Source organism: Eurytemora carolleeae, unplaced genomic scaffold (assembly GCF_000591075.1).
Source record: "Eurytemora carolleeae unplaced genomic scaffold, Eaff_2.0 scaffold1605, whole genome shotgun sequence".
Lineage (NCBI taxonomy): Eukaryota > Metazoa > Arthropoda > Copepoda > Calanoida > Temoridae > Eurytemora > Eurytemora carolleeae.
The window spans coordinates 11,329-28,816 of record NW_019402123.1 but is presented as its reverse complement, the minus strand read 5'-3'; the positions used below and the strand labels follow the sequence as shown (position 1 = coordinate 28,816).

The following is a 17,488-nucleotide window of genomic DNA, read 5'->3' as shown; positions in this document are numbered from 1 at the left end:
CCAAAAAAAATCCGCGAACCTTTTTTTCTTTCAAAATCAAAAGTTCAGAAAAACAAAAATGTGTAAATAAATTGTTTCTATCGAAATCTAAAATTTTATAAAGATTGAATCACAGAATCTCAGAAAATTTGCAAAATTGTAATTAGAAAATTCGAAATTTTCAGTTCTGGTATAATTTTTACGGAAAAAAAGTTTTTCAATGGTTCTTAAGGTTTCAACTGAACAGCGTATATTTAATAATTTAGAATATACTAAGAAGAAAGGAACTAGAGAATTTAAATAACTTTTCCTTAAAAATTAGCCCAGAACTGAAAATTGCGAATTTTATTATTACAATTTTGCCAATTTTGAGAGAAAAAAAAGATTCGCGGATTTTCTTTTGGGCAATTGAAGTAGCAAAAAAAATACAAATTTTTTAAAAATATTGAAAAAACATCATACAGGAGAGTTGCACAAAAAAGGTACAATTTTGCACCAGGCGCCGCAAATCACACTTTTTTTTGACTCACTATATAGCTGAAATGTATATGCATGTACGTGTGTCGTAGGAGGTTTAAGGGGTTGTGGGAGGCCGGGGGCAAAATCAGGGGGTTTCCCCCCCCCCCCCGATTTATTTCATTTTTGTTACTACTCTTTAGTCTCATCAATTGCATGTAAAATGTTAATGTTATCTTTTTCATCATAAACCGTTTTATTGAAGAGTTATTGAGAAGAACAAAAATAAATTGAATTTCTGATACAGGGTGTCCCACGAAACATGACAGTTGGTGAATAGTTTTGAATGTCTTCTTCCATGATACTGTATATTAGTTATTTAAGACTTTTTGCATTATTTCGTTAAACTATATCTTTATTTGAAATCAATTTTACTAAAATATTACTGCCATTTAGTATTTCTTATCATCATCTTTGGTATCAAACAACTTAACAAATTGTGGAAGAAGACGTTTTCTATTCACCAACTGTCATGTTTCGTGGGACACACTGTAAACAGATGAATTTGCTTTTTTCATACAGTCATATAATTAGAAAGAACCGGAATCAATTTATTTGTTTGTGGGTCCAGTGCTCAAGGGAGCGCTGGACAGTTTGCACAGTAACAAAAAAACTGCGCAAACAGTAATTGTGGAGCCAGCGCTCCCTTTTTTATTTGAGGAACCTTGTAATTTACTAATGAACCCCAATGTGTAGGTGCACTGCTCTGACTGGCAATCCTTCAGGCTGCAAACAAATTTTTTTTAAAATTTTCTTAAAGGTTTTTTATAAATTACTAATAAAATTTATCGATTCCTATAGCCGGTTAAAATAATTCATTTAATCCTATTTCTTCTGTGTCATCATCAAACCTAGGATGATCATTTTAGGTAACTTTAATTGACAAGTCCTTTAGTGAGTTTTTTTGGTTTTTCTTGCCTGGTTTATTAGATCCATAACCTACCAGATTCTTAATTCAATATAGAACTGGGATGCATATGTATTGCAGTAACCCGTCCATAGGCTGATGATGAAGAAGTCTTCTAAGGCCAACTACGAAAATAGAACCTAACAATTTCAAATTTATAATTAATCAGACGAATGTACAGTATAATTTTACAAATACGATGAATGAAACTATAATAACAAAATAGCCCTGGTCCTGCCAATTCAAAAATGTGGTCTGCCTTTATTGTGAGTTTAACTGACCTCCGGATCCACCTAATTTGCAGAATGGTTTCCAAGCCAACTCCTAGCCAATCAAAATCGTCTCCGAGCCTCATGCTATGTCTGCCAGGCTCCCCAACTCTTTCTCACGTCCAGCAATTCGATTTCCAAAAACAAATATTTAGCTTTCGCATCCACCAAAAGCCTTTTTTTCGAAAAACCTTAACATGATAATAAAGTTTTAATGGTACATAAACTTTGTATAATAAAGTTTACTTTTATTGAGATTTAGGTTTCTTATTTTGTTTTTCTAAATTTCACAAATTTCTAAACTTGTGCAGAATTATTAAAGCTTTATATATATAAAGACAAATGTTATATCATTTCACAGGTGTATCATATACAAATCTAATTAGACTACCGCCAATTCACAAACCATAATAGTTTTTGTGATATACTTGAAAAATGAAATACAATAAAAGCACAAATTTAAGTATTTCAGTTACACTTGAACCAGAAACGTTCAGTCTAAACAGGGGCGGATACAGGATTTAAGTGAGGGGGGGCCAGATGTTTTAGGAAATTCATAATTAGGAACAAAAAATCGAGCCGCAGGAGAAATTTTTTTTGACTTAAAAGACTCTAAAAAGAGTCAAAATGACTAAAGACTAAAAAACTAGATTTTTAACTTTTCACATATTATAGTTTATTAAGACAGATATTTTTCCTGTTTTGCACTAGGGTTTCTTTCCTGAAAATAGGAACAAAAAATTCCAAATTCAGGGGGTTAAAAAAAGGTATCAATATTTTTTCAAAAAAGGGGTTTTTAAGGGGGGGGGCATACTGTTGCAAAGGGGGGGACCCCAAAATGGGGGTGCAGATTCTGCACCCCCATAATTAAAAGCCCTCGTACGCTCCTGTTTATAAAATTAACTCTAGCAGACATAATAATATTATGGCTTTTGAAATTAGGTATTACTATGCTAGTTCATAACAAAGACGATATCGAATTCGTCACTGAATTCCCATAATTTTTGGGACACCCTGTACAATGAGAATTCCAGAAAACTCTAGAATAGGGAAAGTCGAGTTATAACTTTAAAAAGTCCAATAAGCATGAGACACGGCAATTGTGCAGTGTATACAGACCGATTTCACTAAATAAGTGATTTAATAAGTGTTATAGTAAAACTATTTGCTTTGTAACAACATCAAATACACTTAATTATTGATATAATGTCCTCTTTCTATTCCATTTTCTTTCTGGTTATTACTGTATTAATTTAAATATTCTTTGCAAGGGTGTGGGGCAGAGTATATTGCATGATTCTGCACTATGTTTTGCAAATATCCAGTAGTTTACGAGTATGTTATAGTTTACTTGTTTTTTGTTTACTATAGTATCTATCTCTGCATGATATTCATCTACTGATTGCTACACTTGAGTGCCTGTTTTCACTGTCCTCTCTTGGGGAACAGCCTTGTAATTCTATTGTGAAGACTCACAGTGCTATTGAGCTGCTGGTCAGTCCCTTAAATCATTAAAATTACTTAAACAGTCCCTTTAATCATTGAAATTACGTAAACAGTCCCTTTAATTCTTTTATTGAATTTCGACATCTATAATTCAAGGGCATGCACTCTATTCTATTATATTCTGTTCGGTTCTATTATATTCTATACTCTTCTTTATAATTCAGGAGTTATGACTGTTAATACTGAGAGTGGATTTTAACATCTTTTATCTTTGAAATTATTTGCGGCAATTATTCGCCAACATAGTTGGAGGTGGCCAACGTTCCAATTAAAAACAGAAGTGTTTGAAAATGAACAGAAAATTCCATTAACGAACAGTCAAAGCGATCTTAAAACTTGGACGAATGATCTTTTAAAAAAACGCAAATAAACACATTTCAATATCTTTATTGTTTTTTTTTTTCATGGCTAGATTTGGTTATCGGGAGTAAATCGTTAGGAAAGTTAAAGCTATACTCGATAATAAGTTCAGATAGCCTTTAGGTTAGTAAGTTTCCATGAAATGACTTAAGTCAATCGTCTTAATCTTGTATTTAAAAGGTCACACACAGGGAGTATGGAATAGAAGGGAGATACAAGTGACGCGGCCCGCCCTACCATATGATTATACATGCTTTGCAAACGGCATGTCATTTTAATAAGAAATATTTGTCTGATGTACAATTACCATGTATACAATAACCTATTCTGAATATTTCTTATAGAAATTGAGTACCCGTATGTAATGCATGCATAATCATATGGTAGGGCGGTCCGCGTCAGTTGCATCTCCTTTCTATTTCATTCATTCCATTGGTCACACAGCATACTCTTTGCGTCATTTTTTGATAGCATGGTAAGCGATTAAACTGAGTACAAGAAATTTTTTAAAATTGAGTTTATATAATTGCATACTCTATAGCAACCTCACACAAACAAAATCAATCTAGTAAGCAGTTTACCTAATGATATTTTTTTGCAACTACTCACTATTGTTTTCCAACAAAAAAAACTAAGAATTTGGCACAGAAATATTTTATTATAACAGATTACATTAACACAATTTTTTTTATTTTTTCAACATCGAACAGCTGTTTTTTCCTCATTTCTATATTTATATTTTTTTCAAATATACTTCTATATTCTAAATATATTCTTTACTGATTTATTCTAGAAATAAGTGAATTTTTTTTTAAATTGTATGATTTTTATTTATTTTATCTTTTCATACCTTTCCCGCTGCTCTTCCCAGTCGGACAATCCCTAATTTTAACCCATCCTTCTTTTCCTCTTCCTCTCTTCTTAACTTCATTTTTTTAATGATACTTTTACAAATCTACGAAACTGTGTAGCAATGTATAATCCACGAACTTCTAGTGTCCGTGAATTATAACAGTTGATCACTAACTAACTCTCTCTCTATCGCAGGAAAATAGAGGAATTAGCGGAAACCGGCAACTCGGGTCTCTCTGCAAAGCAACACATTTTTTTGTAACATTTTTATTTTTGTCATATTTTGTGTGTCGTTATATATGAATTTAATATGTGAATTTCAAAATATCTAAATTGACAAAAACCTTTTTTATTTTGTTTTTTGGGTGGTGTTGCAGTGGGACCCGGGACCAGCTGCTTGTTGGTCTATATCGTATAATGACCCGGCCGACCAAAGGCGCAAAGGTTTCAGGGGGGGAGGTGATTTTTCCATGACTTGATTTTAACATTTTTGTCTTTTTTTACTTTCGCAATAATATAATGGTCGCGTGATGTTGGATATAAATCATACTAGCTTGGGAACCCAGCGTTGCCCATGGGATATTCATTTTTACTCTCCCCGTTCACCCGCATTTGGTCGATTTTTACTGGCCAAGACTAAATATTCGCTATTTATAAGTTGACCCACTCAACTTAGAATCTCAAACTCAAGCTAAGAACATTCCCGTACCTCTCCTGAGTGCCCCAATCGGTCCAGGGGTTTCTTAGTTGATCGGACAAACAGAGATTACAACGTTATATATATATATATATATATGTCTGATATACACAGATTATCCAATGTGCATGCTCTCACGTACACTAAAAATCTAACAGTCTTATGTTGTATGTTGTAGAAGTTCGTGTTGAGTGTATACACTAGTGTACACTGAACATGTATAGGGCTACACAAAGTTATAGAAAGAAAAAAACCTCAAGGCCAAGGAGTTGCGACACTTCAAAGTCTACCCAATCTTTAAAATGGTTGCAATGTTTTATCTTAACAACTCTTTGGATCTCAGTGTATCAGAAAGTTCAAATTATGACAAGAAAATATCTCCAAACTTGGAGAGTTTCGTTTTGAATCGATCTAGTTTATATAAAAAATATATACTAACGTTTGTATAATAACAAAAACAATAATAATGATAATAATATATAAGGTTAATCATATTAATTTATCAAATTCTATCATTTAAAGTCTGTGTTCCTTTATTGTTTTAGACAGCCTCGAAGAACATGGGTTGGAATATTTGTATTCAAACACAAAATAAAAGCTCCTCTTGATCACGTTTTTTTCTTTCCCTATTCAAATCCCATCCCTAACAGAAACCATTATGTTCCGCCCGTGCACACGGTGATCTAAAGGTTGCAAGGTCTTCGGCAAAAGTCGATGACTTTTTTGCCAATAGTTCTAAAAACTGAAGCTAAAAACAATTGCTTTCAAGTTTTTAAATGTAAAAGTCTAGGAATACAAAAAGGATAAGTGAGTTGATAAGTTAAAATCATGCGGCTACAAGGCGATGCGACACTTTAAAGTCGACAAAAGGAGGACACTTTTAATAGCAGTCTGGACCTATATGTGGCGAATTTACCCATTCGTAAGAATATACTAGCAATGTGCTTACAGGGCACTTTGCGTCTCTTTTCTTGAAACAATTTTAGCTGTTTATTGTTGCTCTTGCATTTTTCTCTGTAAATCGTTTTTGCGGATTTTCTAAAATGATTAATGTTGCGAATTGTGATTTTTTTCCGGGTAACATCCATAAACCTTCCCCTGGGGTCATGTAAGTTGCCTCAAAAAAATTGGTCCCGATCGCTCCAGCCGTTTTGACGTTTATAGGGGAATATAAACATAAATTTGTCCAAGAGGGGGAAGGGGGCTCAGACTTGAAAGGCCCCACAGGGCTTCCTAACCATCGTAGTGGGTAGGTACTAGGTTGGTAGATAAAATAATATAGATGATAATAATAATAATATATATAGCTGAAATGTATATGCATGTACGTGTGTCGTAGGAGGTTTAAGGGAGTGGGGGGAGGTCAGGGGCTAAATCATGGGGGGATTACTCCTCACCCTGATTTATTTCATTTCTTTACACTCCTTAGTCTCATCAATTGCATGTAAAATGTTAATGTTATGTTTTTTATCAAAAATCGTTTGATTGATTAGTTATTGAAAAGAACAAAAATAAATTGAATTTCTGATACAGGGTATCCCACGAAACATGACAGTTGGTGAATAGCTTTTAATGTCTTCTTCCATTATACTGTAAATAGTTATTTAAGACTCTTTGCATTGTTCCGTTAAACTATATCTTTGTTTTAAATCAATTTTACTACAATATTACTGCCATTTAGTATTTCTTATCATCATCTTTAGTATCAAACAACTTAACAAATTGTGGAAGAACGTTCAGTTACACTTGAACCAGAAACGTTCAGTTACACTTGAACCAGAAACGTTCAGTTACACTTGAACCAGAAACGTTCAGTTACACTTGAACCAGAAACGTTCAGTTACACTTGATCCAGAAACGTGAGTCTAAATGATAATAATGCATGTGCTTCAGGACTCTTGTGGCCTTTTATTTTTCGTTATGAATGTTTAAATTTATATTTCTTGTGGTTTGGATTTATTACTGATATAATTCTCTTTATAGAACAATGAGAATTCCAGAAAACTCTGAAGTAGGAAATATGCAGTAGTGTCCGAGTATATTATAGTTTGCTAGTTTTCTTGTTTACTATAGTCAAATCTATAGTTTAAGGGCACATTAAAGCAGTATTTAAATCTGCAAGGGTAAAGAGCATTATTCTATACTATTCTATTCTATTCTATTCTATTCTATTCTATTCTATTTCTTTTTAATTCAGGAGTTATGACTGTTAATACTGGGAGTGGATTTTACCATCTTTTATTTTTGAAATAATTTGCGGCAATATAATGCGCCAACATAGTTAGAGGCATGGGCAACGTTCCAATAACAAACGGAAGTCTTTGAAAATGAACAGAAAATTCCATTAACGAACAGATTAAGCGATCTTAAAACTCGGATGAATGATTTAAAAAACACGCAAATAACAAATTTTATCATCTTTTTCAGATAGCCTTTAGGTTAGTTAGTTTCCATGAAATGACTTAGGTCAATCGTCATAATCTTATATTTATAAGGTCACACACAAGGAGTATGGAATAGAAGGGAGATACAAGGGACGCGGCCCGCCCTACCATATGATTATACATGCTTTGCAGACGGCACGTCATTTGAATAAGAAATATTTGTCTGATGTACAATTACTGCGTATACAATAACCTATTCTGAATATTTCTTATACAAATGGAGTACCCGTATGTAATGCATGTATAATCATATGATAGGGCGGTCCGCGTCAGTTTCATCTCCCTTCTATTCCTTACTTCCTGGTCACACAGCACACTCTTTGCGTCATTACTTGATAGCATGGTAAACGATTAGACTGAGTGTACAAGAAATTTTCTTAAATTGTGTTTATATATTTGCATACTCTACAGCAACCTCACACAATCACCTCATCGCTGATTTTTTTTGCAACTACTCACTATTGTTTTACAACAAAAAACTAAGAATTTGGCACAGAAATATTTTATTATAACAGATTACATTAACACAATTTATGTACAAGTACAAAGTATCTTTTCTTACATTTGTAAAAAAATTGAAATAGGCCCAAAAGATTAATATGTAAATATTAATAATAAAAAACTTCTCTAAATACCCCATCACCGTTAGTTGACTAAATATCATTTTTTAAATAATAAATACAAAAAAAATTTAAATGCCTTGGTCGAATAGTTAAAAATAAATCAAACATCTGTACATAACAGGTTTCAAGGAATAAATGCATTGATCGAAAATCGAAAATGGTAGAAAATGCGATGAAAAATCGTGACTGATATTTTAAACAAATTACTACATACATTTTTAACTGATTGCGTACTAAATCAATCTAAGTAATTTTCTTATCCAATGGTAAGTATGCAGTAAAATTGAGGATTTATATTGAAAAAATATAGAAAATGGAGATTTTCTTAGATTTACGGTGTTAATCCCTTTCAAGCTGGAATACATATGATATCTGGGCATTGTTGTATTTATTTCTTGGTAGCATCATACCAGCCAACAGGAACCTTGTGTTTGGTTTTATCAACATCGTACCAACCTAAAAAAGGTCATGGTTTCAAAAAAAATTATATTTGGTGCGATTTACGAACATAATTGATAACCATTCTGTTAGGGATATCTATCATACAGGGTTACCCACAAAGGATGAGACTTCAGAGACGATTGTACAGAATTAATACTGTCTGTTTCCTTTTAGTCATGATTCCCTGCAACTGTAAACTTCTTTCTTTCTTTGTCAAATCATTGAATAGCTCATTTAAAGACTACTTACAAATCCGAAGGCTTAAAATTGTAAAGAAGACATGAAAGGGGGTATAGGATGAAACCAGAGAATCTCAGGCGTTGAACGATACATATAAGACATTTATCTGATGTTCCTGTCTCGAGAAATTGATATAAACTATGTCAAAATTATTCGAAAATTCATATATATAAAATTAGTAGGTTTAAACAGATCATATTCAGCAAATATGCAACCAATCTAAAAACGAATATATCCCACAGGAGCCTGAGAATCTCAGGTTTGCTCCTATTTTAGTTTTTTAATTTTTATTTTGCATTTTTAATAGATATAATTGATAATATTATTACATATAGTCCGTATGACGTCACCAGAACTGATCAGCCAATGGCAGTGCAGTATCGTTGTCACGTGATACAGACAAAAATCATGTGACCAGTATACTACACTGACATTGGCTGAATTTCAGGTGACGAACTATACGGACAATATGAAATAATATTATCAATTATATCTAGTATTAATTTCTAAAAATATTTCTCAAAAGTAATTAAATTATCACAAAATTTTCTTTAAACATTTCTCAAAATATGTTTCAAAATTTGTCTCAATATATTTCACAAAATTGAATACCTGGAGGCACAGGGCGCATATCTGCAGACACATAATTAAATTTCCCATTTTCATCTATTGTCGTCTTCATCTTGTTACCCAAAGTAGCTTTCAGAACCTTAATCAAAAGCTTGATTCACAACGGTACCCTTGAATCCTTTAATAAATCAATTATGTGGAAGATATTTTCGCTTTTTCCATATTTAAAACGTAAAAGTATTTATTTTTATAGATTTATTTCGTACACAAAGGTAAAATGGTACAATATGATAAGAAAAAAACAAGAATAAAGTATAATATATAAATATAGTTTCTAGTCGGAACATAAACTTCATGAAGAATGGGTAATTTTCATTCTTAGTCTAAAGGAATATGATTGTATATCATATTTTGTTTCACGCAAAATTTGTTTATATTTCTAGATTGTGCATTGCAATATTGTGCAATAGATTCAAGATTTTTACATAACACAGTTCTTAAATCCTGTTTACTTAGATCTACTAACAGTCGAATACATATCTTATGACAATTTTATAAACTGGTCACATAGTGTACAAAACGAGTGCATAAAACTGTTTTAATATGAGGAACATTAGAAATTTAATTTAATTCTGACATTTTCCATAGAGATTCCCTGCAATTGAAATGCGCAAGTAGTTGTAGAAGAAAAATCACAATGAAAAATCAGTTTTCCCAATTATAAGCATGGATTTTTAATTCATGCTTGAACAGACAATGGAGAATGGAGTTGAGGATTAGATTATATTATAATTTGTGATCTAGCTAGAACTGGTTTAACTTTGTTTAGTTTTTGTTTTGTTCTTGAGCTGTCAAAATAATGTGAATTGTAAATAAACCTATTCTACTCTGCCCTGCATGCAAAATATATGTTCTGCATTAAACAGCAAAATAGCCATTGAAATAATAGTTTGACAGAATGCCTTTTGGAAAATTTTTAATTAGCAAAATGGGTTTTTGGGGAAAAAGATTGATTCAGAACCTATGATCAAATGAGAAAATGTCATTTGGGAAATAGTTCAATAAGAAGCTTCCAAAAAATGATCAATTGAAAAATTTCATATTGAAGTTTTCTTTTTTGTGGAAAAAAACCATTCGGGAACTGAACAACAGGAAAAACACACTTTTGTTCTTTGGTAATGATAATTTGAGAAATGACCTTAGGAATTGATTATACTGTTTAACTCAGTACTTTGGAGAAATCAAAAGAATTTTTAAAATGTCGTCTTTCCAATTTGTCGACTTATAAACCTAAATCTTAGCAATTGTAAAAATTAATAAAAAAAACATGAAATATGCAGGAGTAGTTTTAAAGAGCTAAATATAATTATTCAACTCAAAAACTAAATATCTACAGCATTCAATTATCAGTAGGTCTAGAAAACGACATTTTATGAATACTTTCAGTGTTTCAGAAGTTCTAGGTTAGATTGTATAAGACAATTTCCTTTATGATCCTGCATTCTAAAACTATCTTTACAAATGGCTTTGATTAAAATGATCCATTTTGGGAAGTTCTTGTGGGGGGAATGTTTTTAAACATACCTTGCTGTATGAGAACTTTCCGTCTATGTCGTATGCTACTAGATTACCAGCTCCAGCTCCTCCTACCCCACCTGGACCACCAGGAGATCCAACAACTGGAGAACCAGGTCGTCCTGAGATAGATGTTTGTTAGAAAGATTAACTACCGTGGCCGGCGTTTATATCACCATAATGAAGACGACATTTCTATTTAAGTTTTCTCAAATCACAGTTTACAAGTTTAAAACTAAAGAAAATCTGTTAAATAGCTGTTTCTCTTTGTTTCCATGTTAACACGTATCCATGCTGTTTAAAAGTTTGGTAGAAAAATTGAAATCAAAGTCGTCTTCATCCTTTTGATATATACAACGACGACTGTATTAATAAAAATTCGAAATAATATTTAATATTTAATATATCTAATCCGAATCTGCAACATTTGGTTTCCTGGATCCGGATCCAGATCCGCAAATAAAATGCGGATTTAAGGATCCTGATCCAATGGGAAAAATATTAACCAAAAACTGCAAACAAAAATCTTTTTGTGCAAAAACTTTTATTCTTACAGAAACTAAAGGATTTAAACTTTCAAAAAAGTGCTAAATGTATTTTTTACTTGCATTTTATTAAAGTTGCTTTTATTGACATAAGATATCAAAAAGATTTAATTATCTCATGAGAGCGATTTTTTTGAGCTTTCACTTTAGTTCGTTTGCTAATTAAAAATTTTGAGGATTAAATAAAAAATTTCATTTTCTTTTATAATACAAAATAAAACGATATAAGATAAGATTATAATGTATGCCAGAATACTTTAATATAATTAACTGATGAAGAAATAAATTTTTTCTTTAAACACTTTCTTTACCTTCTCCTCCTTCGCTACTTTCACTGCAAGTTCTGCTCCTACTGAACATATCTAGAATATGGATAAACTGAACATATCTAGAATATGGATTGACTGAACATATCTAGAATATGGATAAACTGAACATATCTAGAGTATGGATTGACTGAACATATCTAGAATATGGATAAACTGAACATATCTAGAATATGGATAAACTGAACATATCTAGAATAAGATAAACTGAACATATCTAGAATATGGATAAACTGAACATATCTAGAATATGGATAAATTGAACCAATCTAGAATATTAATAAACTGAACATATCTAGAACATGAATAAACTGAACATATCTAGAATATGGATAAACTTAACATATCTAGAATATGGATAAACTGAACATGTTTAGAATATGGATAAACGGAACATATCTAGAATATGAATAAATTAAACCTATCTAGAATATTAAAAAACTGAACATATCTAGAACATGATTAAGCTGAACATTTCTGGAATATGAATAAACTGAACATATCTAGAATATGAATAAACTGAACATATCTAGAATATGAATAAAACTGAACATATCTAGAATATGAATAAACTGAATATATCTAGAATATGAATAAAACTGAACATATCTATAATATGGATAAACTGAATATATCTAGATAATGTCACGCCTTTAGAAAAATTTAACTGAACATATTTTTAATATTTTTAACAGCACAATCTGCACAATCTGCACAATCTGCACAAACAAAAATCAGAATATAATTTAATGAATTGACATAATGAAAACAAATTATAAGAAAATGAAGAAAATAGTTAACTAAAACCAAAAACTTGTAAGAAAAAGCTTTTCTATTTATAAATTTTTGTGGTTTTCCATTTTTGTTATACCAAAAACGTGTGATATTTTGTATCATATGGTATATACGAAAATAATTGTATAATAAGATAATTTTGTTTACCTTTGTTTTAAATCAAATACGTCTCCAATTGTTTGTAGGTTCTTTTTCTTTTGTTTCGTATAAAAATAAAAACTAGCTCTGTGTGTTTTAGATAACAAGTTTATATTTCAACTGGCAATATATACTTCGCTCTGTTACTAACCAGTCAGATAGATAGATAGATAGATGGAAAACAGAGGGAGAGGAGCCGTTCAGGAATATGTAACAAGATAACACCAGTTTTGGAGGATTTCCTCTCAAGATATATTGCGTAATATATGGATTCTTTTCTCTGATGCGTAGAAGAAATCCGTAGAGAAATACAGCTGGATAAGGCCTTTATCTAAGAAATTAAAAGAAAGGAATTTAGTTGGCGCACTAAAAGATTATATTCTTAAATAACAATAAACGTCATGTCAATGGTATTTTATGTATTCAGGGTAGCAGATTATTTTGATTCAGCTCATTCTTGTATCTTCCTAATTTTACTTTTCTCCATTCTTTTATCAAAACACCGCAATATTTTGTCCATTATTTATTTATTAAATTTGTTTACTTAGGGAGGTTTACTTATCATTTTTATGAATTTTATTGGCTTTGTCCCCTTTTTGAAAAAATATTGACACGTTTTTTAACTTTGTAAACTATTCGATCCAACACTTCCATATTACAAGCGTTAATAAATTATTCATGTAATTTTCTTAAGTGGACTCATTAAACACTTCCTCTTAATACTGTGGTGTAAGCTTAAATGGATGAAAAATAGAGATGGAAACATTTCTTTAAAAATATCTAGATTTTCATAGAAACGATACAAATGGTAAAATAAATCAATATGATGATAGATAGAATGATAGTTAGATAGATAGATAGTTAGAAAGATAGAAAGATAGATAGCTTGATAGCTTAATAGATAAGGGGGAAAAAATTTGTTTTAGAAAATTGTAAAAAAAGTTGAAATGAAAAAAAAAATTTGTGAATGTTAAAAAAGTGGAAAAAATGAAGAAAAAATTATATTGTGAAAAATATTAAAAAAGGGTTAAAAATAAAAAAAAATTTAGAAAATTTTTAAATATGTAAAAAATGAAGAATTTTTTTTTGTAAAAAGTAAAAAAATGTTTAAAAGTGAAAATAATACCTATTTTAGCCCTAAAATGATAACAGGTCCGATATTGCAGTAGATCGGAAAGTTAGTAGGTCAAAAGTTCAGTTGGGGGATGTTGCGTATAGACGAAGTAACATTACCAAAATCTTTCCCCACCTCGCATACCTGATGTTTGCACTTCAACCCGTGCCCGAATTTATAGATTTATTTTCGAAACTGCAGAGGAGCAATTATTAGAAAGCTTTAAGCATATTGTACACCATGAGCCATTAACAGAGGTCAATTTGGTCTTACTTCATTATTTAATTACGGTTTTTTGTCTGATTACCAATTGAGGTGGTGGAGATTACCAGTTGAGGAGCGCGTATGCCGATATGACTTGGAACTTTAAGGTTCAAGAAATTGTCGCTAGGTGTCTCTAATATTACCTCGTAAATACAATATTTTTCCTTTATTCAACGACTTAAATTAAATCTATTAAAAACCGGTCATATTTTCTGCAAACCAAGTAAACTCTGTTTCTTGAAATACAATTTAAAATAGAATAAGAATTTATAATCGATAAAACATTGAACTAATTTCTTAAATATTACTATTGTTCCTTTCGTCTGCACGACGGAAAATACAACTGTACTAGTACTGGTGAGCTACACAATAGCTCGGACTTTCTGTAAAACTCAGGCTAGCCCGAGTTAATTGATTTAACGATTTAATGTTAAACTGGCGGAACATGTTCAGGTTTTAATATAGTAAAGCAAAAATAACGGCTGTCACCGTATAACGGCAATTTTCATTTCTATCCTGTTGTTAGCTAACCGCCGAAAACAATTTCTAATTTTATTTTTTAAATTTTACAGTTATGACCAGAAAACAATTGAATAGGAAGGAATCAGGCGGGCAACCAGGGGGGGCATGGCCCCCCAAGCCTCATTAAGGGGGGTATCGGAAAGGGGGTTTATCAAGTATTTTTAGATATGTTTACGATAAGTATTGCCACTTATTATGATATTGCTTTAATACTGTAGTACAACTATTAAATTAATCCTACATGTTCACCGTAAATATTGTGTGATGTGTCATATTAAAAAAAAAATATATTTTTCATGTAAAATCATGAATTTTTAATGAGTACAATGTACATATATTTGATTTATGGATGAAAAATGAATTTATGTGATTATGTAAATTGTAAATAATTAATATTGTGATTTATATTAACCAGAATAGATTTCTTTTTTTTATTTCATATCAGATGTGTTGANGGGGGGGGGGGAATTTGAGCTTCAAAGGGTGAAAAATATAGATGGAAACGTTTCTTTAAAAATATCTACATTTTCATAGAAACGATACATATTGTATAATTATAAATAATAATATCAAATATTATTTTAACACTGAAGGTATAGCATTGATTAAAGCTTTTTTAATTAAGGGCAATAGTGAGTTTTTAAAGTATTTTAATATGGGGGGGGGGCCCCTCTCTCGTATGCCCCTGATTCTGAGTCCCCCAATCAAAGTTTGAGGTAAATCGGTCAAACTGTAAAGTATTGTTGGAAAGCTATTTAAATTATTTCAAAGCGACTGTAAGCGTAATTACAAGTGACATGATTCACAAGGGTACCCTTTAAACCTTTTACTAATAAAGGATGTCTGACATATCCTTAATAATTTACTGAAACGGTTTAAATTGATCAATACTTTGTTTTGCAAGCTGTTATATATTCAATAAATATCAATAGAGGCAAAATATAGATATTCACTTTTATTTATTTTTTAAACGCTGAAAACAAACAATTTACTTTTGAATGTTTGAAATCCCTGTTGACATAAGACAGTTAATCTTCTTTCGGGTTACGCAAGTAAATTACCCGTTTTTTTATTTCAGACTGTACACAGCGTACATTCGCCTTTTAGAGGAATTCAATCGGGTTTCGATATGTTTTAACAGAAAGATCTCTATACTCGATGAAAAAACAGGTATCGAAATCCTTATTTGGAATAGACAATTGTTAGCTCTTCGTGTATAATTAATTAAAAGGTCATTCCAGAATTATTCCGCAAAAGTTTGTTTGACCTTTTGTTATGCGTAAATCAGTCCAGACCAAATAGATTATCAAGTACAATAGGTGGCAACAGAAAAATGGTTCAATTATAGACGACGTCACAAGTGTCAAATATAACAAGAAAAACGAAATTTTCTCACATAATTTTTTTTCAAGATTAAAGAAAAAAGTGTAAAAACAGAAAATAAAGAACACATAAAATTCCATTTATTTTACTGTACGATAAGCACGTTATTATAAAACTATTATTAATAATTTTGTCGGAAACAAAAATTGAATTGACATTTGTGGCTTTAGAATACAGGTGTACTGCACGAGTCTACAAATTCTACGTTGCCATCTATTGTACTAGAATCTATTAACAAAGAGAAAAATGTAGAAAGCTTTATTATTCTTCAGTTCTACTATTCATATCCTTGCAGTTTATAAGACTTAAACCTAAATAAAAGATACAGGGTTACCCATACTGATTGAGACTTCAATGACGACCTGAAACCGCTTTAAATTTAACGATCTGAAGATTAATTTGGACTTTAACACTTGTAAAGATTGTATACTTAAAGTAAAATAATCCGCCATGTTCAATTTACAACAATATGAGGGCAATGTCTGATTTACAACGGTACCCTTAAAAGCTTTGCTTGATCAAGTATGAATTAGATATCAATGTTTTTGTTTCTTAAAACTGATTACTTTCATTTGCGGTTTCTCTGCAATTTGTACAGCATGTACAGTGTCCTAGAAAACTGCCAACATTTTTTATTTTGAATATATTTAAAAGTGCATCTCAATACCATACCCTCTTTCGCAATGATAGACGTCAAAAGAGATGCGAGATGATAACCATTAACATGATGCAGATCTTACAGGCTGTTGTTTATAAAATCGGTATCAAAGAGAGAATGCAATTTCAAATACACATCTTACAGACTGTTGTTTATAAAATCGGTATCAAAGAGCGATTGCAATTTCAAATACACATCTTACAGACTGTTGTTTATAAAATCGGTATCAAAGAGAGATTGCAATTTCAAATACACATCTTACAGACTGTTGTTTATAAAATCGGTATCAAAGAGCGATTGCAATTTCAAATACACATCTTACAGGCTGTTGTTTATAAAATCGGTATCAAAGAGCGATTGCAATTTAAAATACACATCTTACAGGCTGTTGTTTATAAAATCGGAATCAAAGAGATTGCAATTTCAAATACACATCTTACATGCTGTTGTTTATAAAATTAGAATCAAAGAGAGATTGCAATTTCAAATACACATCTTACAGGCTGTAGTTTATAAAATCGGTATCAAAGAGCGATTGCAATTTCAAATACACATCTTACAGGCTGTTGTTTATAAAATCGGAATCAAAGAGATTGCAATTTCAAATACACATCTTACATGCTGTTGTTTATAAAATCGGAATCAAAGAGATTGCAATTTCAAATACACATCTTACATGCTGTTGTTTATAAAATCGGAATCATAGAGAGACTGCAATTTCAAATACACATCTTACAGAATGTTGTTTATAAAATCGGAATCAT

General features: G+C 31.2%; 2 protein-coding genes across 2 annotated transcripts in view; both read right to left on the bottom strand.

The window, feature by feature from the left end:
• The window catches only part of LOC111717924 (zinc finger MYND domain-containing protein 19), an 8,275-nt gene extending 6,518 nt beyond the window's left edge, over positions 1-1,757 (bottom strand). The window contains exon 1 of the mRNA XM_023493392.1: positions 1,684-1,757. Coding sequence (XP_023349160.1) covers positions 1,684-1,757 — 74 coding nt within the window. The remainder of the gene's footprint in view (positions 1-1,683) is intronic.
• Positions 1,758-8,409: 6,652 nt separating this feature from the next.
• LOC111717927 (uncharacterized) lies at positions 8,410-12,922 on the bottom strand. Its single transcript, XM_023493396.1, has 5 exons — positions 12,793-12,922; positions 11,836-11,886; positions 10,989-11,101; positions 9,447-9,543; positions 8,410-8,609 (listed from the first exon to the last, which is right to left on the bottom strand). Exons 2-5 carry the CDS (start codon positions 11,882-11,884, stop codon positions 8,542-8,544), a joined length of 327 nt encoding a protein of 108 aa, XP_023349164.1. The 5' UTR covers positions 11,885-11,886; positions 12,793-12,922; the 3' UTR covers positions 8,410-8,541.
• Positions 12,923-17,488: the final 4,566 nt, after the last annotated feature.